Here is a 26,263-nt window from a genome sequence, read left to right as displayed (position 1 = left end):
GGGCCAGTCACACTTCCTTGAAGTCTCTCAGCCCCACTCACCTCACAGAGTGTTTGTTGTGGGGGAGGAAGGGAAAGGATAATGTTAGCCGCTTAGAGACTCCTTAAAGGGAGTGAAAGGCAGGATATCAAATCCAAACTCTTCTTCTCCTTCTTCTGTGATGATGGCTGAAAAGGCGGTTTCTCATTCCTACCCTACGCTCATCCTCAGCTGTTCCTCTAGTGAGAGCTGCAGTTTTGCTTAGGGATGCAATGCAAGGTGACCTTGGCTTTGGAGAGAAGGGGCTAGTAATGGTTGAAAGTTATGTGTTATCTCATAATAGGAATTGTGGAAAGTTGGCTTCTCTTTGAAGGAGGTCCTCTTTGTAACCTTAGTCGATTTGGCAGTAGTTGCATCTGAGGTGGTGGGAAGACAGAGACCTATGTTGATTAAGGGGATTAGTTAGCTACTGGTCCAGGAAGGAGAACAGGGTGAAAGCAATTAAAGATTATCTCCTGACCCAGGTCCTCTCTAGTCAAAGTAACGTGGGGTGTGTTTCATCAACTATCATCTCTTAAAAGTGTTACTGCTTAATGCTTATTTTTTGTTTTTATTGATTCAATAGTTAATCTTGGATTAAAACGCCCACAATCACTCTATAATGGTTTGTGGTAACCTGGTTCAATGTTGTAATGTTGCATGATACTCTCTTTCAATTAGGAAGAACTAGCCGGATGAGGTTGATTGGATGTGACCTTGTCCCAGTTATGTCTGACCAGTTTCCTGGCACAGCATTATTGGAAAAACTGATGGGCAACAGGGTGAATGAAGTCACTTGGCTACACAGGTTTCCCATCCACAAAATCACATTGTTTGCTGGACTCTAGGTTAGGGGATTTTGCTTTCATAGTGCCCTCCTTGTTTCCTGGTAGAATCTCACTGGCCTGTAGGTGGTCTCTGATCCAGTATTGAGATTATCCAAAACACTGGTCTCAGATAACTTCAAAATCCATACTGAGGCCACTCTTGCCAATGATGCTCAGGTTTTCGGGACTGCCCAACTCCCAGCACGTTGCTGAACTGTCATGTGCTGCACACTCTCAACTGCAAATTTATTTGAATTTTGATATAATTTTCCTGGGAGCAGAGGAGATTAATGCAACTGCCTTGTCATGAATTGATGATGACTTGGTTCACCAACAATGGCATCATTGGTAATAATTCCTGTAAAAATCTTGTAAATGAGGATATAAATGTAATTTCAGCAGCTTCCAGTCCACAGTAGGAGTATTTGAAATGTTTGTCCCCAGTGGCTGATGAATCCACTTGGTTTTCAGACTGCTGTTGGGATTTTTGTTCATGTTGTTGAAGTCTAAGTTTATATTTGGAACAGGGTGGTAGCTTGACTGGGTGATATAACTCTGAGATGTCCTCTCCAACTGAAAATAGATGACACTGCTCCATGGTATAAAAGGTAGCTCCAGGAAATAAACCAGCAAAAGTACAATAGTTATAACATAAGTAGTGGAAAGTTTTGGACAAATCCAAATAAGCATCAGTCTGTGTTTATTTTAGAGACTGATGCATGGCAGCTATAGTGGCAAAGCATTCCTTCTTACTGCTGTGGTCATTTAGAGCAGAATACTCAATGGCCCATTGTAACATGTTTGCAGAACACTTTGTGAATAAAATCGCTCTCATTTCCATTGACTTCGATCCCAGGTTGTCTTCAGGGCTGTGCTATGAGACCTTGTATTGCAGTTGCTTGGTTGCTTTTCACTTATTGTAGCCTGAAGATGTGGGCAAGGTTCTTGAACCTATCTGCATCATGGCCTTGTCCAAACTGACAGGATTTTAAAAGATACCCAATCACCCTAAAACGTTCATTGTAGCTTCCCAAAAGCACCTCAAAGTAGCATGGGCTTTGGCTGAAGACATGGGTGAATTATAAATGAAGTCAACAGTTTAAAGGAATCAAGAAAAAAAACATTTACTGAAAGACAAAATAAAGATTCTTAGCATATAAGAATAACAAGAAGAGGTTGCTAGCATGTAAGCAGATTCTGATTAAAGCAAATGTATAATGGAAATCCTTTATAACTTCTGGCGTAAAACCTTCCCTGCTTACCTATGACTATTCTCTGCACAATCCCAGTATGGCTTTCTTGCCACCTCTCTCCCTACTGTACAAACTCTTGTTTGCCCTGAGATCATGCCATGATCTGATCTCTGAACACCAGCTACACTCAGAATTAGCTTCTGGATACATGACCTCCAAAATATACCAACACCTCCCCCCCCCCCCCCAAGAAGATAGCAGCTTTCTAGCCTCAACGAAATCTACCATCACCCATTTTGTTTTCTGGTGCAGAGATTAACAAATTAACCCCATTAATCCCCAAACCAACAGATAATATTTGTATTTCCATATAATATAAAAGCAGAGTCCATACAAACAGTCTACAGTCCATTTTCTTCGCAGTTCTGTTTCCAAATTATCAATCTGCTTCAGTAAATCTTTCATATTCTGTTCCTGTACTTTACACACACACACACACACACACACCAGCCTCTAATGAATGTTTTACTATTATCCCAATCAGTACCTGTAGAAATATCTTCTGATTGATGAGTTCTTCCTGGCACATCTAATTATTACAGCAGATAGGTAAATAATATTTTCCTTACCTATATTTATCACCAACATTTATAATCTGCATGGGTACCTGTCCTACTGTTGTATTACATATCTTTGTAATTACGAGTGATTGGAATCATATCTCCACTTGAATAAGTTGTGTGGGAAATAGAATAAAAAGTATAATCTCTTGGATACTTAAGTATTGATATAGTATCTCCCTGAATCAGTTAGCATAAAAGCCCTCGTTTGCTCATACATTAGCTGGTAATTTACTAGCCTGTTTCATATTCCTTGAAATATTTGCCTTTTTTGTGTCTCTCTGTGTGTAATCTATCAATCTTAGGAACTTGAATGGAACTCCAAACTTGAATTTGGAGCCTGTGGATCATCCTCAGTAATAGAATCTTAGGTAACAGAATCTTGTTACCTAACACTAGTTGCACAGCCGTGGCTTCTGTAAAACATTTTCCTTTTCTTTCTCTTCACCACCCCCACCCAATTTTCTTCTATTCTTTCTTTTTGTATAAACTAATGAACTGGTATAATTGTAAACTAATGATAGAAATAATAATATTGGTTGGAATCCTTCTATATAAATTTGCTGTTCTTGGGATATCGGATCAAAACAATATTGATTATTTAAGAGATAAAAGAACTAATAAATATTGTTTTATCTTTTCTTTAAAGAAATTATTGCTGATTACAGAAATGAAAATATTTGAATGGACTTTTAAAATGAATTAAAATACTTGTTGATTAGATTAAGAATTTCCTTAAGATAGGATGATATAGAATGAGCTAAAGAAGTAGAAAGAATGGGATGGAGAGAAGGAAATCAAAGGGGAAATCTGTGATTTTTTTATGATGGGGAAGGAAAGCAAGAAAGTCAGATAGAGGAAAAGACAAAATCATGTAGGTAACAGCAGAAGAAAAGGGAATTTTCCAATGAATTATACAAATATGAAGAAAGAGCAGGAAAGGACTTACGAGATCAGAAACTAGAATAATATGGGAAAACTAGAGCAAGAAAAGGATAACTTAAAGCAATTGCTTCAAGAGAGAGATCAAAAATTTATGGGACAGATTAATGAATTGTCAGGAATGGTTTTTATGATAAAAAAAATTGAAGATATGCATAGCTAAGTGCGGATGCAAGAGCAAATGGGTAATAAAATAAAGCAAGTAATTGTGTTATAGAAAGAAGAGAAATTACTACTGAACACAGTTTATACAAACAAGAGGTCAATAAGTTCCAATAAAGGTTGAACAATTAGTTTCAGAATTGAGACAATTAAAGCTGAGAGGTCTTCCAGAATAAATTGAAGGTGACAATCTGGTTGGCTATTATTTAAAGATATCTTAGAATTAGACCAAATGTGTGAAACGATCATTGAGTAGGCATACAAAATTATTTCATGTTATGCATAATAGAATAAACTTGATTAAGACACTTTTGTAAAATATATTAGCTTCTGAGTTAAATATGCTATTTTTAAGAAACCGAGGCCAAGAAAAGAATTAAAAATTGAAAAACTTAATATTGAGGTTTTGACAGATGTGAGTTTGTACATATTGTAAAAGAGAAGAGATTTAAAATGATTGACCATATATTTGAGAGAAAGCGACATCCAATATGGTACCCTTTTAGTCTTAATGTTCAAATGGACAAATAATGGGTGGTTGTCTGGAATGTGGAAGAGGCGACTCCGGTAATAGAAATGATAGAAGAAACAAATCCCAAGAAAAGAATCTCATGATAATTTATAAAATATAGGAAACTCAGTTGAATGCAGCAAGGCTTCCAAGTTGGGTTGCCAGTCAGCTTTGTTTTTGTTACTATTTACTGGACTTTTTTCTCATTGTAGATAAAATAAATATTTTTCCTATTAATGTTTGGGGGATTGATGATGTTCTAAAATGGAAAAAAAGTCTTTTCGAAATAAAAAAATACAAAACTGATGTTGTTTGTTTCCAAGAAACACATATATAGAAAGGTTATGAAAGCTTACTTAAAAACAGATTCCTTGGGATAGTATATGCTGCATGTGGAGAGAGAGAAAAACAAAAGGAGCAGTAATATATATAAAGAATCAGGATTGGCAGTTAAAAAGATCAGTATTCCGACCCAGATGATAGGCTCAATTTACTGAATTTAAGTGGACCACTGGGTAAGTATATGTACCTAATGTGGGTTTTCTAAAATATATTTTTTCAAATCTTAACTGACTTTGCTGAAAACAAAATTATATTAGTAGGAGACATGAATGGTTGATTTGATAGCGTCTGTAGCTAATGTTTCCTAAAGGAGGGCATGGTGAGATCCGTTATAAAAATAAGCCCTCATTGGCCCATGATTTCCAGGAATTCTAGGCTGGTTTTGAATATTTCACTTACAGACAAGGCAATTGGGTAGATTATGGTAGATCAGCTACAAGTTCTTAATGGACTGCTCCTCAACTTTTAATAATGCATACATTCATTATATTATTTGTATGCTGCCTTTCCACAGTTCAAACCAGGTTCAAGGCAATTTTCAACATGAAAAAATTACATAGCTACAACATAACAAAAGTAGTCATAAAAATAAATAAAACATTTAAAAGGACACAAACAAACTGAACAATTTCAACATAAATAACAAGATCTAAAAGAAAGATAAAAACAAGAGCAACAACCACCCTGAGATCTTTGGATGAAGGGCAGTATATAAATTTTAAAAAGAAAAGAAAAGAAACAACTCCCACCCTAGCCCAAGAGTCTGATCAGCACCCTCAGCTTTTTGTAGCTGGGTCAGTCAGGGCCCTACCCTCCCAGCCTAGGTGGAAAAGGCCTTCAAGGCAGGATGTAGGTCTTCCAGGACTGACAGCCAAGATGGTCTCTGGCGGGCCCCGCCCTCCCATGCCATGGGCAGGGGAGCAGGTCTTCCAGGACTCACAGCAGTGATGTGCCATGTAAACAGTCTTCATGATTATGCAACACCATCGCAGATAATGCTGGCTCCTGCCAGTAGCATCAGTATACTCTGTTTCTCCTTCAATGCAAAGCATTACTTACATGCCATTATTGGGAACCTCATTTGTGCCCACTTAATTAAGACTTGGTGAACTAAGCCCTCTCTAGATTTACCACATTCATTTGAAGCCATTTTCCTCAAACTATTTAGGGGAAATTCTGGTCTATCAAAAACAAATATTTTTTTCATGGGGAGCATTTAGAATCCTTGCTCAATTGCATTACCTAATTTTTTCAGCTCATCCCTAGATTGTATAGGAATGCAGGGTGCTTACCAATTGTGAGGATAAATGAATTTTACATTGCCTGTATGATAAATTTCTTTTCATCATGTAAAAGCAATTATGTAAAAGAATGTTCTTGAAATGACCACCATTAGTTGTAAAACTGCCATGAACTGCATGGACGGCAGATTTATCACTAGAGGAGAAAGGTCTAATACAACAGGTAAAATTCATTAGAAAGCGGCTTTCTTATTAGCTAAAGGTTCCTTCCCACTTGCCTGCAACTTATATTCAGAGTTTTTTTAAAGCCAAAGAACCTAAGGCCAACATAACCAGTGGTTTCCTTAAAGTTCTCTAGTTTAAAATACATCTTCCCTTTCAACAGTCAGTGGCTATTGTAGAAGTCTCAAAAAAACTGCCAGTGCTATCTGTATTTCTCCGAAGCATGCTATAGCTTTGCTGAATTGTGCTCTCTTTGTGACAAAGTCTCTAATTTATTCTAGTATTTAATCAACTGCAACCTCAGAAATGGCTCTCCCTGGCTTGCTTCAGATTTATACTTTTTTTACAAAGTCACGTACCTCATTCATGACAGTACGGATGAATTAGTAGTGAGAACCAGCCCCAGACATAATGATCTCAACAGGATCTCTTTGTCTTGGATTGTAAAATCTTGATTTTCCAGAGTTCCTCATCACAGAGGGAACCTACACAAGTTGAAGCAGGGTCCCCTCTTCATAAGGTCACCTTTCAATTCACAGAGGGTTATGGGATGAAGGGCTGAGCTTCAATACATTAGTATTGCAGACAGCTGCTGGAACATCTGAAGAGGGCAATAATCTCTTTTGGATGGTCGCGTACAAATACCAAGGGCACATTTGAGAAATAGGGTCACATTTTGAATATTTACTATACAGCTTGTTTAGTGGTTGCAAATATTCTTTTAAGTTGTGCTTCCTAATGATATGCTAAGAAATCTCACAAACTGTGACTAAGCTTTAATAATGGGGTAGAGGAAAATGGTGGGAGACCTGAATTGATTTACCCCATATCTAAAGCTGCTTGTCTTTGTTCCAGCATTTTGAAACAGTTTACCACAGGTAGAATCACACAATATATTCTGTGGCAACTAACACATCAAAAGAGTTCACTCTGTATTAAATGCTGAGCATGGTAGAATGCCAGAGGTCAGCAGCTGTCACCTCAAAGTACTGGCCTACTTATCCCAGGTTTAAACAAAACCTTAGAGGTAGGAAAGCAGCAATAACGATTTATATCACTGTTAAATTCATAATGGGGGAAACTTCTTCTTTTGAAAGTTAGTCAAATTGATTTAAATTTTACCTCTCTGAGACAGGTAATACCACCGGGCGAAGTCTAGGAAAAAGTAAGAAAACAATTTAACAAAAAAAGACTACATACACTTTTTTTCTTTTCGTTTCAATGTAAAGCTGGATGGGATCTATTCTTGATGTGAAGAGGACCCTATTTTCTATATGATATGTTTGATTCTTGTTCATTGGATGTGCGACATTTCTCATTGCATGGCCCTGCCGTCTTCCCCAGATGGTAGTGTCAAATGCAAGGCGTCCCTCTCCCTCATATGAAACCATATGACGATGAATGACAGTACATAAACAGGAAGGCAGCATGCTTTTAGTCATGCAACCATGCAACCAGCAGGAAAGCTCACAAAGAAAGAGGACAGAGCAGAAGAGTTTTGAGGAACGGTGATCCCAGACACTGTGCTAATAAAAATCTTTCGGAGACATAAGATACGTGTTGTGCAATTTGAAACATCTGTTAAAGAAACTGGAAAGGTTCCCCTTTTCAAGAATAGAAAGCTTTAATCTTCTGTTTTCTGGTCAGCACTTTTAAGCAGCTATAGGAAGGAAGAGTGATTTATGCAAAGGAAGCAACCCCAGGTAGATTTCAGCTTTACTAACCAAAGTCATCAGAATAATTACATTTTTATAGCAATAGCTCAGTGCAATGCAGATTTATTTGGGGGGGGAGGAATGGAATTATTAGTAATTAAGTAGAAAAGATAAGACCACACACCCCCATTGGAGTTAATTCACACCCAACATTCCATGTCTCAGTTCAAAATCCTGTAAATTAGATTGCAGTCAACTCCCATGGGAAAAATACAATGAATTAGCAGCAACTTTCACAATATACGAAGAGCCAACCCCTTTTCATTCTTGCATTCATGGAACAGAGGTCCACTTCTGTGGAGATCCAACTTCATTGCCATTGCTTTGCTCCCTTTCACTTTATGTTAGGTGAGACCCTTAACATATGAAGCACCTTCTCAGTTTCCACTTTCATCACATTCTCCAGACCACAACAACCAGTTTTTCCCCATCCCTTGAAAGCCACTAAATAAGTCTCCCGTGGATTGCTTATATACATCATTTGTCCGAGTGCAACCTGTGGTGTCGCATGAATGTGTTGCAATTTACAGCCCCCTTGGAATTGGACAAAAATTCTATTAACACTCTCAGTAGGGGCATACACAATTTAATCAACTACAAAGAACAAATTCTGTCTTAACCCAGGGTGGAAGAAACTCCAAGTGTAGTCAAAAGTTAGGGGATGTGTGAAGAAAACTTGTATTCTTAACTGTCTGCCGTTCTATTTGCAAGGTCACTTTGCACCAGCACCGTTAACTGCAGTTTGCAAAATCCTACATATATTGTTCGTGTGAATTCCATTTTAAGAATGTGAGAAGCATGAATTGGGTGATAGTGCTGCAGTATTATTTCTGTTTCCTCCAGCACACACTCACAAACACACACATGTAACAAAGAGAAAATCAATTAATTCTAGCTTAATTGAGCTATAACTACATTCATGCTGCAGCTCATTTCTTATGCTTTTTGACAAATAGGTAAATAAAAATGTGATCTGCTGTATTAACACACTGTATAAAACAGATTACATTTTGAATTCCTGCTGATAATGCATATAGTGAGTGACATTTTACTTAACATGTGCATTTCCTGGTTTGTTGTTGTTTTTGCAGCTGCTGTTTTTGCAGATTATAAGGACAAAGACTAAAACAAAAAGAGAGAGAAATACTACAGTAAGTTTAAGGTAAAAAGCCCACATGACATTTGGAGTTTTGGGAAACAAAACAGATACACAGAATTCTGATGTTGTCAGTCAAGTTACTTTGCCTTTAATAGGAAAAGTTAGCTAGGAGTATGAATAAAAAACACCGCAATGAAGGTTCCAAAGGGGAAATACAGAAATCCTATTAGTGTGGGTTTTTACAGAAATAGGTTTGTGACTATTATAAACTTCTTCACAAATCTCTGCCTCCCTCATCTCATTTCGGTACCAATACCAAGTAGGGATTTTTCTCTAGCTCCCTGTAGGCTAGAAACAGTCAAGAAATATTTTGAAAAACAATTCACAGTGAGAGGTACAATATATTGGAAATGGTTAGGGATATGCTTTTAAAAATGTTTGTTTCTTTGTTTTCAGGTCATTCGTAAGAATAGGTACTGATTGTTAGAGGGAATTCAGAACCCCCTAGCATGGTTCAATGTTCAGCTCAGAGATTAATTTGAGTTAGGTCTTTGCTAGAGTTCATGTAAAACATTAGAACTAAGATCTGCTAAGGAATCCCTGCTGGAAACTAGATACTTTATCATGGTCTCAATTATCTCTGTGGAAGCTACAATGTGTGGATTGACCTACTGTAATGTGTTCTGCTTGAATATAATTCAGAAACTTAGACTGCTGAAGAATGCACCTGCCCAATGTGTGAGAATTAGCCTAGTCATTTTACACCTGTGGTATAAAGTTGCATAGGTTACCAGTTTTCCTTAACCCAAGGTGGCTTGAACCTATAAAACTCAACATGGATTATTTCAGGGAAAGACTCCATAAATATGGATTTCCCCAAAGCTTAAGATCAGACAATGAAGCCCTACTTCAGGTTTCAGCAAGACTGAAAATTGGCAATTTTATACCACTCTTCATCAAAACTGACACCAAGAGGTTTCAGAAGGTTAAAAATACCTTACAAATTATGAAATCCACATATACTAATGCATAAAACCTAAATTGTGATCCCTCATTGACGATTCATTCAGTGAAGGGGAAAGAATCCCCAATGGAAGAAGTGTAATAATAAATCTCTTCTTCAGCCCTCAAGAAGTTCCAAATCCAAGAAGCAAAACAATATATATGGCAGTATGAAAATGAGGGACAAAGGTTAATCTGGATGGGGTGACAGGCTTCTTCCTTTCTCAGAAAGGGGTGCTGAAAGAAGAGGCTTTTGCTTTTTGCCAATTGGTCCTTGATGGCTTCATGTGACAGGCCTGTTCAAACATGATTCCCTAAATCTTGTGAGATTTACATAATAAAAAACCAAAATATTAATAAACAAGATTTACATAATAAGTTAACAGTAAGTACTCAGGATTCTTCAATTCAATTTCACACGTACTATCTATATCTATAAATACTTGGCAAAGTTAGCAACTAGTGGAAGTCCACAGTTCCTACAGTGGAAGACCTATTGGTTCATTGAGCTCAAACAGTGGCAACGAGCAGAAATTCAGCTCACTGCTTCTCCTACTTCCCAGCCTTGACCTTGGGCTTGCCCACACTTCTGCTCATCCTCTGCCTAGAAAGCACAGGTCTGAGTGCTTTTGTGTTTGCCCCATAGCTTTCCCCTGGGAAACTCACTCTTTACCACTGAAACAGAACAAATAACAATGGTCTGATTCAGCAATAAACTATGGGTTTTCCTGGAGGAAAGCAGGGAGGCAAACGGATGTGTGGATGAGCCCATTAATCACCCATGCACTGATACAATGTACATAGGCATTCCAATTTGCATTAGACATTGTTTCTTTAACATTCAGCTCACATGTATGTTTGTGTGTGTCTATATGTGGACTAGAAGTGTCTTGCCCTCATTTGCATTTGCCCTAATTGTCAGGTATCTACCATAGTTGCTCTGGTTATTTTTCATGAACCTTCCTTTGAAGGAAGCAAATAGAGAAATTGGTTTGCTGGTAATTTAGTATTCTGACACACTCCCTTGTATTTTATAAGAGATAGTTTTCTCTTCTATTCTTCATGGCCACTTTTTGTAAGATGCACATTTTCATTCTGCCAAAGAGTTTCTGCCATCCAATCCCGCAAAATGAGCATCTGTGGCCTCTGCTCTCTTGCAGGAGAAAGGTGGCTGTGCATAAAAGAGCTGTTTCAGATCCTTCTGTTCTATATCTTTTTGGTCTATCTTGAATGAATTAAAATCTCAATTACTCTGCTTTCCCCCTCCATTTAAATATGCTTGAATTTTCCTAGTGGAGTCACAACAGTATAATTTGTGGCACTAATAAATCCTCATTTTTAGGGGCTGCCAGTGATAATATGAACAATATGTTCACTTGGATATGCCTCTGAATCTAAGGAAGTAACTCTTTACATTTCACATACTGAAAGAAAATGACAAAGTGGTAAGTTGGGGATGTACCAATCACTAAAGCAAAAATGAAACAAAAAGCCTATTTAGTTAGCAAATGTTTCAGCAGTTGAACATGTTTTGCATGTATTACTGGCCTCCAGAACCACACTCCTCCCTCTACTCCTTCAGCTCTACAGGAAGTCCCCTCTTCAAGTACTTCCCCTTCACCCAGGAACTATGCACATAGGAGGGGAAACGATTAAGCAGTCCTGTGCTGTAACTGGCAGCCTCCTGTGACTGCTTTTCAATTTAATAATAATATTTTATACTATCTTTCAAACATATTGTCAAAGTAGCTTAAAACAAAATATCAAAGGATTGGACATGGTGCTTCATACATATCTAGTTTTGTTCCCATATTGCAAGTCAAAAGCTTGGAATCTAGGAAAAACTACCTTATCAATTCTGTATCTTTTATATTCTATTGAACAGGTGTACACTGTTTATGTTGCTGTGAATGAGATCAGAAATCATCATTCAGTATACAATGCTAAACTAACTTTGGCTCTTAAAAGTGTATCTATAGATTGAACTCTCAGAGGTTAACAACACTCTCTTATTACTCAGACAGCCCAACAAAGAGACTGAATAAATCCAGTAATTCAGCGGCCCTGTTAGCTAATACATTTCTTTTATGGCCTGGGTGGATGATATGATCCTTTTTAAAAGTCAGGATTGCAATGCAGTACACACAGTGACTAAAGCAAATATAAATGAAGAGATATAAGTCGTGCATGAGGGATTTCCTGTTCTATTGAAATTGCTTTTTCCACTTAACCCCAGAAATATGAGAATTATCCACCTGTATAAAAGCAAGGGATTGTTATAATGTCTCATGCTTGCCTCTCTCACTGAATATAACTTCTCTAATTTTGCACTGCCTGAAGAATAACTCCCTACCACCTCTGACCAGTTTGGTAATGCAGAGCAATTTGTTTGCTCAGCTTATCTGGCGTTAACACCATAGTGCAACTCCAAGAATACAAAATGCATTAGCAACCATTTACTCCCTGTGCTACTCCCTGAACAGTAGCTGCACAATACAGTGGTACCTCGGGTTACATACGCTTCAGGTTACATACACTTCAGGTTACAGACTCTGCTAACCCAGAAATAGTACCTCAGGTTAAGAACTTTGCTTCAGGATGAAAACAGAAATCGTGCAGCAGCAGGAGGCCCCATTAGCTAAAGTGGTGCTTCAGGTTAAGAACAGTTTCAGGTTAAGAACAGACCTCCGGAACGAATTAAGTACTTAACCAGAGGTACCACTGTATGATTAGAATACTCTTCTTTTTTCAAAATACATTTGTTAATGACTCCACAGGAAAAAATCACAAGCAAACCAGTTTCTCCCAGTCACAGAATCCCCACATTTTTCAAGCTCTCAGTATCAAGCTCTCAATATATCAAGCAGAGTATAATTTCAAAACATTATTATATTATTATTATTATTATTACTATTACTACTACTACTACTACTATTATGATTGCATTCTTATTTGGTTTGTATACTATCGCAGACACATGGTAAAAGGGCGGTTTAAAAATACTTACAACAAACAAACATGCAAACATAGAGAAACTATGCAGGAATTATCATATTCATCTTCTGTGTACCACATCCATTCTCTTCACTTTGCCAATACATTTTGGTTTGGCCTTTGATCTGTGGATTTACTTTTAATACACTTCATTTCCAATAAAGGGAACTTCGGTTTCATTATTTGATTGCTGCAAATGACCTATTGAAATATACGAGTATGAATATTTTTCAAATTACTCCCTATTGGCTCAAGAAAACCATTTAGCTAATTAAGTGAATAATAAATTATCATCAAAATAAGACGATAGCAAGTGACCCTGCTGCTCTTTCTCATATTTACACAGCAGGACTCATTGATCTCTGCACTTCATTAGTAAAGAATAAAGTATGTTTGATCACAAAAAATGTGAAATTTCATCACGATAGGACAAACAAATGCAGAGTGCAATTAAATTTGATAGCATCATGGTTTCTTCCTCTCACAGTAGCAGCCTTGGTAGGCCAAGAAAAGTCATCCTGCACAACTGTCCCATTTTAAGTGGGACATCCTAGATTGACAAAAGCTGCCCTGACTTCTGATCCCAATACCTGACGTCCCATTTTGGCTTCATGCTCTGGCCATGCCAGAGCACAGAACCAAAAGGATGAGGGGTTTTGTGTCCTGCCCTATGGCGTGAGTCAGTTGGCTCACACCATAACGTGGAACCAAAAAACAGAAGGAAAACTTACAGTACCTTGCCCCCAAAGGTCACTCTTTGGCACACCTTTGGCCGAGGCTGAGAAGGATGACGAAGGTGTAGGGGGGGGGCAAATAATGGAGTTTTATTTATTCATAGTTTGATGGGCTTCAAATTATTCCAACATGCCTGATGGGTGATCGCTCTTGACATTCCTCTGAATGTAAGACAGGCTCTCAGTAGTCTCTCAGCAGCAGCATTGCTGCTGCATACTAGAAGAGGGAGGGGTGCAGTAGTAGCCAGTCAAGACTTTACAGACACACCAAGAGGAACACCAAACTGGCTGGGAGGCAATTGCTGCCACTCTCCACTCTATTTTACTTGGTGAGCCACTCACATCTAAATTATAGGAGTCCCACCACCCAACATTTTGTGCCCACAATTTCTTACATAGCCCAGCATTCATAGTGTGCCTTTTAAGTCTTCAAAACAATTCACATGCACAATCTCAGAAGCTTTTCTAACAAAAAATATTTTATTTATTATTTGCATTTTCCAATCACCTTTTAACATGACTTTCTAGGCAGCATACATAATTAGAGGGAGTGCGTGGTGCCGTGGTCAAAACCACTGAGCCTCTTGGGCTTGCTGTTGGAAGGTCAGCAGTTTGAATCTGTGCAATGGGGTGAGCTCCCATTGCTCTGTCCCACCTTCTACCAACCTAGCTGTTTGAAAGCACACCAGTACAAGTAGATAAATAGGTAATGCTGTGGTGGGAAGGTAAATGGCGTTTTCGTGTGCTCTGGCTTCCGTCACAATGTTCTGGTGCACCAGAAATGATTTAGTCATGCTGGCCACCTGACCCGGAAAGCTGTCTGTGGACAAATGCCAGCTCCCTCGGCCTGAAAAGGGAGATGAGCACCACACCCCATAGTTGCCCTTGACTGAACTTAGCTGTCCAGGAATAGTTTACCTTTACCTTATCTTACACAATTAGGTTTAAACAGAATTGTGGGGGGAAGAAGTACTACGGAAAAGGATCTCTCAGTTGTAGCCACCCTCCACCCTTCAGATTCAGGGGGACTCAGAGGTTGGCTATTATTGTCAAGGACTGGAATGCCTGCTTGGCCCCGCAACTGTGGGTGCCCGGGGCCATGGGTGCGATACAGCATGCATGGCCCTGGCACCAAATTTGTGGGTGCCCAGCCCCTTCAAGGGGAATTTTGTGGGTGCTCAGGCACCCAAGGCCCCAAGGAGTGGGCACCTATGGTCAAGGACAACCTACAGGCCCCTTTGGACACTGTTGGCTAGAGATTCCTTAAGTATTAATGATGCTGTTAATTCATCTTACCAAAGCACAGACACTTGCATTTCTTATTGAAACAATGTGCTATTTACACCTACCCATTTGTCACACTGTTTGTGTAAATGCTGATATTAGGCCTATTAAACTATCCTAGATATTCTCTACATGCAGATGACTTACATGGCGCTTCCAAGGGATACCCCTTGGAACATTAGTTCAGCTTTACGTGCCAACACTATCGTAACTCAAAATTATCTCGAAGTACAAAGTGAAATATTAAAACGCTTGGAGGGGGACTTGTATTGTTTATTGTCCAGGGGTGTATTGCTGGTGGTACATAATCTCTGAAGGATAATCACTGCTTATGGGAATCAGGTCTAGCAATGTTAGAAGTCTGTCTTCTGAATCTACCATAAGAGAGCCTGAATTCAGAAGTGGGCTGTTCTTTAACAGCCACTGGGCGCCCCACAGATGACTCATTTGCTAACACTGGAATTGCTTTCCACAAGCAAGTGCTATCCCAAGGTAATGGTTATAGGGGTACAAGGGTTATACAGAGCTCCTCTGAGATGTTTGGAAATTGCTGAGCTCATTTTTCAAATCTGCTGTGGGATCACACAGTCACTGAAGCACACTTCAGCAATTCATGAGCCACTAACAAAAGGCACTGCACACCTAATAAGTAATATAATGTAATAAAGGCCAAAGGCTTTTTAAAGGGACAATTTAGAGCTGCCACACAGTATGCAATCAGAATTTGTGTGCAAAGTGTGCACCATTACTGCACACCTGTGCATTTCCCTTGTGTTCATGCTTCCTTCCTTAGATTCACATATTAAAGAAGCTTATATAGATTGGGAGAAAATCCTCAGAAATCCAAGGCAGACCTTTTAACATCACAGTAATCCAAGTTTATGTACCAACTACTGGTGCTGAAGAAACTGAATTATTATTATTATTATTATTATTATTATTATTATTATTATCCTACCAGATTGGCTGATATGATCTGAGTATAGAATCATAAAATTGTAGAGATGGAAAGGACCGCTGAGGGTCACCTAATCCAAAACCCTAATTAATCTTCACGTTTGTATTGATATACATGAATGATAAAATACATTTATTGAAGTAATTTCTGCTTAGCAGCTTGCTCATTTCACCATTTGAAGAAGCACTGGAAGGAAGAGATGAGGAACAGCTAATAGAGATACTAAACTCTGCCCCTGAGCAGAAAGATCTTCAGAGACAGAGAACCAGCTAATGAAAATGTACTGACTACTGAAGAAAATAAAGCTGCTGGGCCCTTAAGATCCATTATGTAGTTCTGACAGGTTTTTGAAGACATTATTTTTGTTAGGTGTTGCACTTTAACACTGAAGCTAGGCCGTGTACAAGTAACAGCAAGTAATTGATTCAAAACAATTACTAACTAAATGCCTGCCAGGGAATGTTACACTCCATAGTTAGTACTCCCATCTGTCCCAGCCATCCTGGCCAATGGTCCAGACAGATGGGAACTGTCCAACATCATCTGAAGGGCCACAACTTTCCCATCTGTGGTTTAGATTAGAATTAGGTCCCATCTCCTCCTGGAACAGATACAATAATTTTGGGGGATCCAGATTACAGTGTTGTAGTCCTGTATGAATGGAGTTGGGAACTAGCCATCAGGTGCTACACAGTTTCTGTTTTAGTAGAGACCTCTTCTTACTTCAGGCTGTGCTAGAGCTGTAGGAGCAGAAACTGAAACACACTTGGAAGCCTGAAAAGAGTATGCAACCAAGGGCTGGTCACAGGTCTCAAACTGTGATCCATTTTTATAAGTAGATCTGAAAGACTCTCCACAATGTCCTTAATAAATGAAGCCCTCACCCAAGCACTCTGAATTATGAATGAAGTAATTCAGCTTTAATTGTTTTTCACTTTCTTGGAAAGGTTAGGGTGAACTACCTATGAAGAGCCCAGATAATGCATTACAAACGAATGCCTTATTCCCTGCAGAACTCTTGTAGTTAATAAGGGTTTGACCTCATTGAAAAGCACCTTAGACATGTAGAGTTTCTTGATTTATTAATGCCTTGGATTTCGTTGTGTCAGCATGTTTTAAGCATCTGGGCAGAAAAATGAAGGAAGCAAATGGCAAATGGTAAATATAATGGATTGAACTGAGGCATCAGAAGTGATTGCCTAACAGAAGGGCAGGCAGTCTTTGTGATATCAGAGTTCTTGTGAATGAAGCAATTTTGGGGACAGGGACGGAATGATGAACATCTTTCTACTTGCATTTCAAAAATGAAGTCAATTTCTGACCCAGGATCAGGCGTCTGTATTTTATCTCACTGTGCGACAGACAGAACAAAGATGGATGTCATGACAACTTGCCTGCTATGGATGAAGCTCCCAGTGGTGCATTTCAATTCAGCACATGTGGATTAAGCTGTAACTCACTCAAATGAGGGTATTTTGTTCTCCAGCACCAGCTCTGCATTTTCTCCCCACTGATGTAAATTAACTGCAGAACATTCAAGACAATGCAACAATGATAAAAGAGAAGAAAACTAAGAATTGAAAGTTGGGCTTTTCAGTCAGGAGGGTCTCCTACATGCATAGGAAAAACGAGAAACATGAGAGTGAATGCAGCAGCATGGGACCTACTTAGATATGGACTGATCCTAGGCCCTAGGGGGTATCTACATCTATACTGGAACTGGTTATGATGTTTTCCATTGTTTTAGCACTTGTTATTTGTTGCCCTGGATTCCTTTGGGAGGCAGGGCAGGATATAAATTTAATAAATAAAATAAAATACTACTGCATCTACCCTGGTCTTTCCAACCCAACTGGCACTGTGTGTTTCCTTATCATTATAGAATTCATAATCAAAATTGAATTAGCTAAGTTTACTTAATTTAAAATTTGAACATAAAGCATGGGTGGAAGTAAGTGTCACACTGTTATAAATGTTCAGCCTATGCAAGCAATTCAAGTTGAAAGGTAGAACAATTCTCCAGTGGGGGCGGCAAACGGGGAGGAGAGAGGGGAAAGCCCTGTTGCACAAGTGGAAACTCTTGTGTACTGCTGAGGTTTGTTAGGTGAATACTGCCTAATAATAAGTCATCTTTGGAAGAACAGAATAAAAAAATAAGGTGCAACATGGAAACTGGTCTCAAGCATATATACCTTTTCTAAATCTCCATTTACTCTTATTTGTGTCTGTGCAAAAATGTCAGCTAGCTCAATTTAGGGGAGATGAGATCTGTGCTTTGGAAGTGCATTTAAGAATTGAAGATTATTTTGTCAGCAGTATAAAAACGATTGGAGAATACAGAAACTAAATGTGGTGTAGAAAAGTTACTGAGTTTGATGACTTGGTATGCCAGTTTGCTGGTTACTTGTTACTGAAAGATGGTGTAGCACAGAATAATGGCTAAAAGTGGGAGCTGTGAGCTGGGAAGACCCTGACTCATTTCAGCCACAAATGTATTACAGCAGCCTAAACAACCCACTGGGGGTTTTCAGCCTTAAACACCCTCCTCCCAATTCAGATATGGTATCAGTAGCCAGTTCAATAGGAAAGAGTAGCAAGATAATGTATGTGAAATCCTTTGAACACCTTTAGCCTACATGAGTAGCATCATAATCATTATTATCCTTGGAATATGATAATAAAGAAAAGATAGCCGTTGCTGGTGAAAGACAAAGTAAGCTTAAAGAGCAGTTTGGTAGAACTCAGGAAAATATGTGGCAGGTGGGGTGAGGAGCTGCAGCTGCAAGGAAGGAAATAAGTTCATTCCAATAAAATACAGGAAGACTTAACAGAAGGACTCAGGAACTAAAGCATGTGGGAGAGAGACTGGATGACAAAAAGGGTTTATCTGTAGCATAAAAAGCAGATGGGAAGGGACCCAACATTTGCATCAAGAACAAGTGATTGCAGGCCTTACCCAGGAACTTCTCTTTTTTAAAAAAATGGTATTTATTACTTTTTCAACATTTTCAACACAACACTACAAACAAAAAAGAAAAGAGAAAAAACAATACAAATACAATGCAATACAAAAACGCTACATGGACTAACAAAACAAAGCAAAAACCAACAAAAACAATTTAAAAACACCTCAAACATTTTCAATATCTTATATTTCATTCACTTATTTCCAGCGACCTCCTCACACCTCCCTTTTTGTATTCCACTTCTATTAATTGTTTCAGCAATTCCATTCCATCTTACTCTGTTTTCTATCCTATAATTAACTTAACAAATTCTTGCCTTATTTTTCCTTTAATTTTCTATTAATCTATTTATACTTAATTCCCTATGACATTCTACTAAAGCCATATAAGTTCATTCCAACATTTTTCTAACATTCCTTAATTTTACAATGTTTCTATAAATAGTCTTTAAACTTTTCCCAATCTTCTTCCACCGACTCTTCTCCCTGGTCTCGGATCTTGCCAGTCATTTCCGCCAATTCCATATAGTCCATCAACTTCGTCTGCCATTATCCAACACTTCAGTGCTTTCAAGAAGAAGCCATTCTCTCAACCAGCAAAAAGCAGATGGTTCACAACGAAATTTAAAGGTCTGGCAGGGCAGGTCCACCTCCTTCTTTGGCATCCATCAATATCTTGTTTTACTCGAGGCTTCCTGCCCTGCCAAACAACTCTAAAAACATCCCTCTGCCACCTCCTGAAACAATCCATCCCATCCAAAGCTTGCAATGTTTGAAACAAAAGCAACATCCCCAGCAACACAGCAGCCTTCATCCCCACCACAGTAACTCGGCCCACAGTAACAACTTCAGATTTCTCCATATTTCCAAATCCCCCTTCTCTTCAATCCAACATCCTTCAGTTATCCTTAAACAGATTCACATTTTTGGCGGTCATACTAACCCCCAAATACCTCTCTTTCTCAACCAATGTTAGTCCTGTCGCTTCCTGAAACTCTGTCAAGCTTTCCTTTTCCAGTTCAGATAGGGCTCTGGTCCTCAAATTCATCTGTTCTTCTTTAAGTTCAATCATAACAAATGTCAGCTTATGTTCATCAGGTTGTCTTTGTATGGATGGGACTCTCCTCTCCAGTTGTATTGCTTCAGATTCAGCAGCAAGGGTTTTTTCCCTGACTTCATCTGCAGTTTGCCATATCAGAGTAGATTCCTGTGTCAGTTTCTGGGTGGTTTCTGAATTGGTATTCACCTTTTGTCCCAAGTTATTTAAGCTTTCTACGATTAAGTCAATTTCAATATTTGCAGCATCCATTTTCACATTTATCACGTCTGTTTTCTTGTGAAGTTGCTCCAGCGAATCGTTTATTTTCAATAATGCAGCCACTAAGGCCTCTTCTGTCGACATCCCCTCTGTTTTTTTCCTTTCCGTTTGCCATAACACTTAAGAGATTCAAGGTCAATTCCAAAGTCTCACACTTTTTTATCTTGCAGCTGGAAATTCCCCTAGCCCAGCTCCTGTAAAGTAACCAATTTCAAAAGCTTCCACTAGGGGAAAACAGTTTCTATTTGTATCGGTCAGTATGTCCTCTTTTAAACACAGTTTCAATAATCCAAAGTTAGTTTCAATTTTCAGTTACTTTCCTCCTTTTTTTTGAAAACAACCGTTGACAGTAGAAACAACGTATTCTCTTGTTTAGCTACCTGTCAATGAACATTCTAAACGCTGTCAATGGACGTTCCAAAAAAATCAATCCTGCTAGCAGCCCGTTTCCAGGGTCAGAGCGGCGCTTACCCAGGAACTTCTCAGAGGGAATGTTATCTGCTCACTGATATGACCAACTGACTGTACACCAATCCTGTCACAGCAATGCCTCTCTAAAATATCCATCTTCACTAGTCCTCCATCTTGTCAGAGTGGGGAGACTATGTTTCCCTTCAACTAAGTCTGACACACAAACTGAGCAAACCTTGCTGTCTCTCAGAGAAATTGAAGAACTCAAGTAGTAGTTAGCACTGTGACAGCTTAACAAGAGCTGTTAAAGTATTTTCCCTAGGTAGGTGCAACTCTTGTGATTGGCTGTGCCCAAGGACCTGGAAACAGAACTTTAGAAATATCAATATGGTCCCTGTATCCCAGAGGTGCACAAACTTTTCCCATTCAAAGGCCACATTCCCTGAGGGCAACTTTCAAAGGGCTGTATTCCAGTGGCAGACAGACCCAAAGGCAAAAGTGAGTGGGGCCAGAAGTAAAAATGGGCAGGGCAACCAATGCAAATCTTACCTTTCTACTGTTAGCTACATTCCACACCTGTATCAAAGGTTTCTACATAGGTTTCTACACAGCACAAAGAAAGTGAGGAAAGCAAGTTGCCTTGCTTCCTGGAGAGGAAAGGGTGTGAGCTGGCTGTTCCTTCATCTCTGTAACTAAAATAACTCCTAGTCTTGGGGGAGGGGGGCACACCTACTCCGAGGTGTGAGGGATGAACAGGATAGGGGAAGTAGTAGCTAGTAGTCAGAGCCAGGGAAGGATACTTCTTTGTCATCCGTGAAAGGGATTTTGCTCAGGAACCCATATTTTTATTGGTGAGGCAAAATAACTGATGAAAGGCATGGTACTAGATAGCAAAGCAGGTGCCAGAGATGTCAGCAGCAGAAAGTAGAAAGAGAGAGACCCAATGGCTCTAGTGAGAGACTAAGGACTCATCCACACTTCCACTTGCCCCCTGCCTAGAACACATGGGTCCAAGAGGTTTTGCCCTTGCCCCACTGCTTTTCCCTGAAGCAAACCCATTTACCGTTTGTTCCAATGCAGTACTAAATATCAGGTTTCCCTGGGGGAAAGAGGCATGGCAAACAGAGGAGCCCTAACAACAATATATGGGCTTGTGGTTAATTGAATTAATAGAGAGTATTGGTCCAGGATGTTAATGCAGAACGGAGCTGGAATTTCTTTAATAGCACAACTTTGGGATTTCCTCACAGGTAAGCAGGCACAGAGGGAAAGTGGGATGGTAGAACCAAAGTGACCATGCAGGCCCTGAAAAATAATGTTTGGGGGAAATTCAGCCAAAGTTAACCACTTTTAAGTCTGATTGAGTTCAGTGGGGGAGTTAAGCTTGTGCTCGAATCTCCCCAGCAAAAATCAATGTAAAAGTGCTTGACTTTGGCTGGATTGTGCCCATTGACATTTGTAGCATTTCTCTTTGTTTCTTCTACATTGGTCTCAATTTACAATGAAAGGAAGAAAGATTAGTCAGATTAAACAAGCCTTTAAGCTAACAGGGACCCTTGCTGTCAGTTCAGGGCTCAAATGTTTAGTTTTAAAGCCCTTGCAAGGTAATGATGTTTGAGACAATCATGTTTGATTTAAATTGACCATATAATTGTTCTGAGCCCCCCAGTCAAATTTCCTCAACAAAACTGGATTTATCTGTTTGCCATGCCGTTTCTGCAGCCAGAGGGCAAGACTGTTGATGGAATTGAAGCAATTAATGGATACATTTATTTGGCACTAAACTGCACAGGAGTAGGGCTAAGCCAAAAGTAGACCTTTGGTCACACACATCTCTGCAGTACCTAGAACAGAAACAGCTTGGCCTGAGCATTTATAATGAGAGTATAAAACACAACTATGGGATTGCACCATTTACCTACTAACAGCATTGAAAGTCGTGGAAATTACTCACTAGTAGGAGAGGAAGGAGGAAAAAAGGTGTTGAAAGCTATGTTAGTCCATGTTGACCAAATGCTGCACTATGTCTCTTGTGGCATCTTGAAAACTGACACATTTATTATGGTACAAGATTTTACGGACTGGAGTATATTTCATCAGATGAATGAAATTGTATACTCAGTTGGCAGGTGGCATGTATACTCCCTGGGAATGTAAGCAGTGAGGTCAAAGGGAAATGAAAATTTAAAAGTACAGTTAGATATTGGAGGATGGTCTTGGAAATAATTAATGGAATATTTCAACTTAAAATAGAACCACTGGCATGCCTCTTAAATTTATGTAGTTCAAGACTGTGCATCATTAGAAAAGGAAATGGCAGCCTTAAACATACTAGGTTGTAACCAACTAAAACTACTGCAATCAATGGAACCTAACTTAGTCATCTCTAGTAATTTCAATGGGGCTGTTTGAGGATGACTAACACTGGATACAGCCCACTTACAACAGCAGGAATAATGCTTGCAAAAGCATCAAAAAGTAAACAATGCCTCAACAAGATGGAATTATTGTGAAATATAGGCCATCAAATTGAGATAATTTTGTCAGCTTTTAAAATCAACTTTATGAATTACAGAGGTCCATTTCTCCAGCCTCCATGACTACCTAGTCATAACAAGGCAGTAACAGCAAATTCCTGACTCAGAAGAAGTTTGCGCAGGTAAGTTTAATTTGGGGATAAATCACACAAATCATAAACATACCACCCAAACCAACAGCTCTTAGAAGGCTCAAAGGTCAGCTGAGTTCAGAAAGCTTAATTCCTAATAATCTGTCTAGGGTCATAGTTTCACAATATGACACACTGACTCTTGGTGCTTTCCCTTCCAATCCCTTAAGCACCCTGTAATCTTGGCAGTGCCAACCCTCTGTTCCAACATTCAATGCTATATCAACACAAAGACAGAAGATTGTAATCATACATTTTTGCAGTGGTTGTTTCAATCCTGTGGAGGCCTCTCAGAATATATCCCTAGCTTGATGAGGAACTGCATGCACAAATAGGTGCTGTGCCTCAGTATCCTCTCCTGCTCCACACATATACCCCACTCCCACTCCTCCCCTGCCCCAAGCAGCTCTTTGACACTATTGCAGACTATCTGATGGGGGGTATAACAATTGCAACTGCATGCTGAATCGTTTTGTGTGTGTGTGTGTGTTCATGAATGCAAAAGTATCCACTGATTGTTCCGATTATGCATTACACTGGAAAAATAAAAGCAGCTTGTATAAGTTTGCCTTTTACAACCACTTCCGAGAGGCCTCCTGAACATCCATTTAAATTAAACCTGCACACCCATTGCTGGTTTGGGGAGCAGCGTGTAGACATTAGTCACAATCTATCCTGTTGTTTCTGATGAAATACTGTATTTTAATGGATTTTTCCCCATATTCAATGTGAATTGAGAAAAAGAGTGACCTTGCTTTGTTTAAGTAGTGTGTTAAAGATACTATAGTAATTTGGCAGCTTTGATTCCCAAGCCAGAAATCATAGTTTCACTGGTATGGCCCATTCTCCCCCCAAACCACATTCTGTTCAATCCAATTTAGTTTAGTTTCCTTTGTAGGGGAAAGGAAGAAGGGGATTGGATGCACAAACCTTTGGCTGTTAAAAAATGGGAATTCACATTTATCTTATTGAATGCAAAAGGCAGCATCTAATTTGAATGCTTATCCAATTAATGTGCACAGTTCCTAAAAGCAAGTTTATCCAATACATTCCACGGAATTCCTACAAATATCCAAGACTGTATGGCAGAAAAGTAGAAAGCTCCAGAGAAATAAAGGAACACATTTCATGCATCCCTAGCTGTTAGCAAGATGTTTGTTGTGTCATTATGGTGCATCTAGAGTACATCCCACAACCCCCATAGTATTATATCTCCATGTTTCATATAAGTTAGTCTTAGCAAAAATGTTTATTGCACAGAAATTCATAAAGAAGAAGAGAAAAACCAGTTTAGCATTTTGCAATTACCGCGTAACACAAGATTCATCAGGCCAAAATTTAAGCTGTTTGGTCTCAAATATCTTACAGACTGCAGACTGCACATAACTAAGTCTTCCAATGTATCTGAGAAGAGCCTGTTAGTCTTCGTTTGCATTTAGAATTTATTTTGTTCATGCCTTTCATTTTTCATCTGTATAAATTTTGATTAAATGTATCAGTCAAGTAGAGCTGCACAGAATATTCAGTATCCCAAGGGAACAAAAAGGTAAAAGCCAGAGAGGGGAAATGCGCTGTTTTGCCTTAATGCCAGAAAATTACACGAGCTACAAAACTATTTGAAAAATGTCTTGGTTTATTTCAGGGTATTTATTTTTTAATCATTTTAATCATGTGTGCATTTGGTTTTACCCTTGGGGTGCATAATTCTTGCTTCTTTCTCATTCTACTCCAACCCTCAAGACTTCTGATGCAAACCTGGGCGGAAACCGATGTACAGGTGTCTCCCCACTTGTGTGCAATCAACATGTGCACTATTTTTGGTGCTGAAATGGGGCAGGAGCAGAACTGGGCAGGGGTGGAACAGGGGAATCCCCACTTGCCCGTGTCCTGGTACAGAATCCCCATGAAAGTGGGGATTCCCCTGTAATCAATAGCCCAAGCAGCTTAGTTTACTTACAGTTCTATAGTATACTTGCTTGAAATAGTGGTTTTATTGCAAAGAGGGCATGATCAGAAAGTTTAAACAAATCATTCAATCGTACCTTATAACTGACTTTGTAGCACTCTTGAATTTGAAACACAGTAGCCTCTGTTTATAGTTTTTGGCAAAATGTACAATAAAGTGCATTATAAAGTCTCCTCTAGTATTATGGTTTGATCAATGACTTGTTAAGTGTTTGCTCCAAACCAGCTGTGCTTTTGGGCACTTATCATCCTGGTTCATCAAGTTCCAGACACGTCCCCTTGTTCTATTTACAAACCATAAGTTTAAAATGTGCTGTTCCTCCCGTTGGCAAAGACCGAAAAGGATGGTGCCATGGGTAGTCATTAAATCAGTTAGCAAAGCTGATCAGTACTCAGAGTGGCTTCTCCTGATATGACTGTTCCTAAGACAAAAAGACACTGCCAGTTGGATTGTTAATTGTAACTGCATAAAAGTCCACACTTTTCTCCTGAATTAAGTTATATACACTCCTTCGCTGGAGTAATATAACTCTAAATGGATAAAGGCTTCAGGGAGGACTACAGTTGTACAGAATAAGCTAGCATTTCATAAAACTTGAGGTTTATTGATTAAGCTAGTAAAAAATACAGACTACTTAATTGCCTTACAACCTCCTGGCCTAACCGTACATATCAAAGTAATCCCTGAGAAAGCAGTAAACTGCACTCTCTGACACTAACTTGTCAAAGCATTCGAAAAGTGGTTGATGGTTTCACCACCTCAGTCAGTACTTCAGCTCTTTGTTAAATACACTCAAAGTAAATGCCTTCACATTCCTGCCCAACACCTATAAAAACCTATATACTGTAGCATGCCACCTCAATCTCTGATTCCAGGGGTTCCAGGCACTTACTCAGGGTTCATGTTTCCTTTTGGAATAAGGCACAGCGGAGTCTGTGGTGTCTTTAGGAAATATGGCTTATTTATACATATATACAACCTGAGCCTATGATGGAGGGGTTTACAGCATTAACACCCCAAAAAGGCCTTGTTTCTCTCATAGCAGCAGCCTTGGATTCAAAAAGACATCTA

At 39.1% G+C, this 26,263-nt stretch overlaps 1 protein-coding gene across 12 annotated transcripts in view; it reads right to left on the bottom strand.

The window, feature by feature from the left end:
• The window catches only part of KCNIP1 (potassium voltage-gated channel interacting protein 1), a 565,439-nt gene that overhangs the window by 20,522 nt on the left and 518,654 nt on the right, over positions 1–26,263 (bottom strand). For 2 of the 12 annotated variants that reach the window (XM_083482873.1, XM_083482875.1), the window contains exon 2: positions 7,201–7,233. The exons of 9 other annotated variants lie outside the window; for them this stretch is intronic. In XM_083482873.1, the coding sequence (XP_083338999.1) occupies positions 7,201–7,233 (33 nt within the window). Of the gene's footprint in view, positions 1–4,629; positions 4,660–7,200; positions 7,234–26,263 lie in introns of all 12 variants that reach the window. One more of the 12 variants, XM_083482867.1, reaches the window with a different exon arrangement.

Source organism: Podarcis liolepis, assembly GCF_965112155.1.
Source record: "Podarcis liolepis genome assembly, chromosome: 2".
Classification (NCBI taxonomy): domain Eukaryota; kingdom Metazoa; phylum Chordata; class Lepidosauria; order Squamata; family Lacertidae; genus Podarcis; species Podarcis liolepis.
The sequence above is the reverse complement of the archived record's forward strand: the minus strand, read 5'-3'. Positions and strand labels throughout refer to the sequence as shown.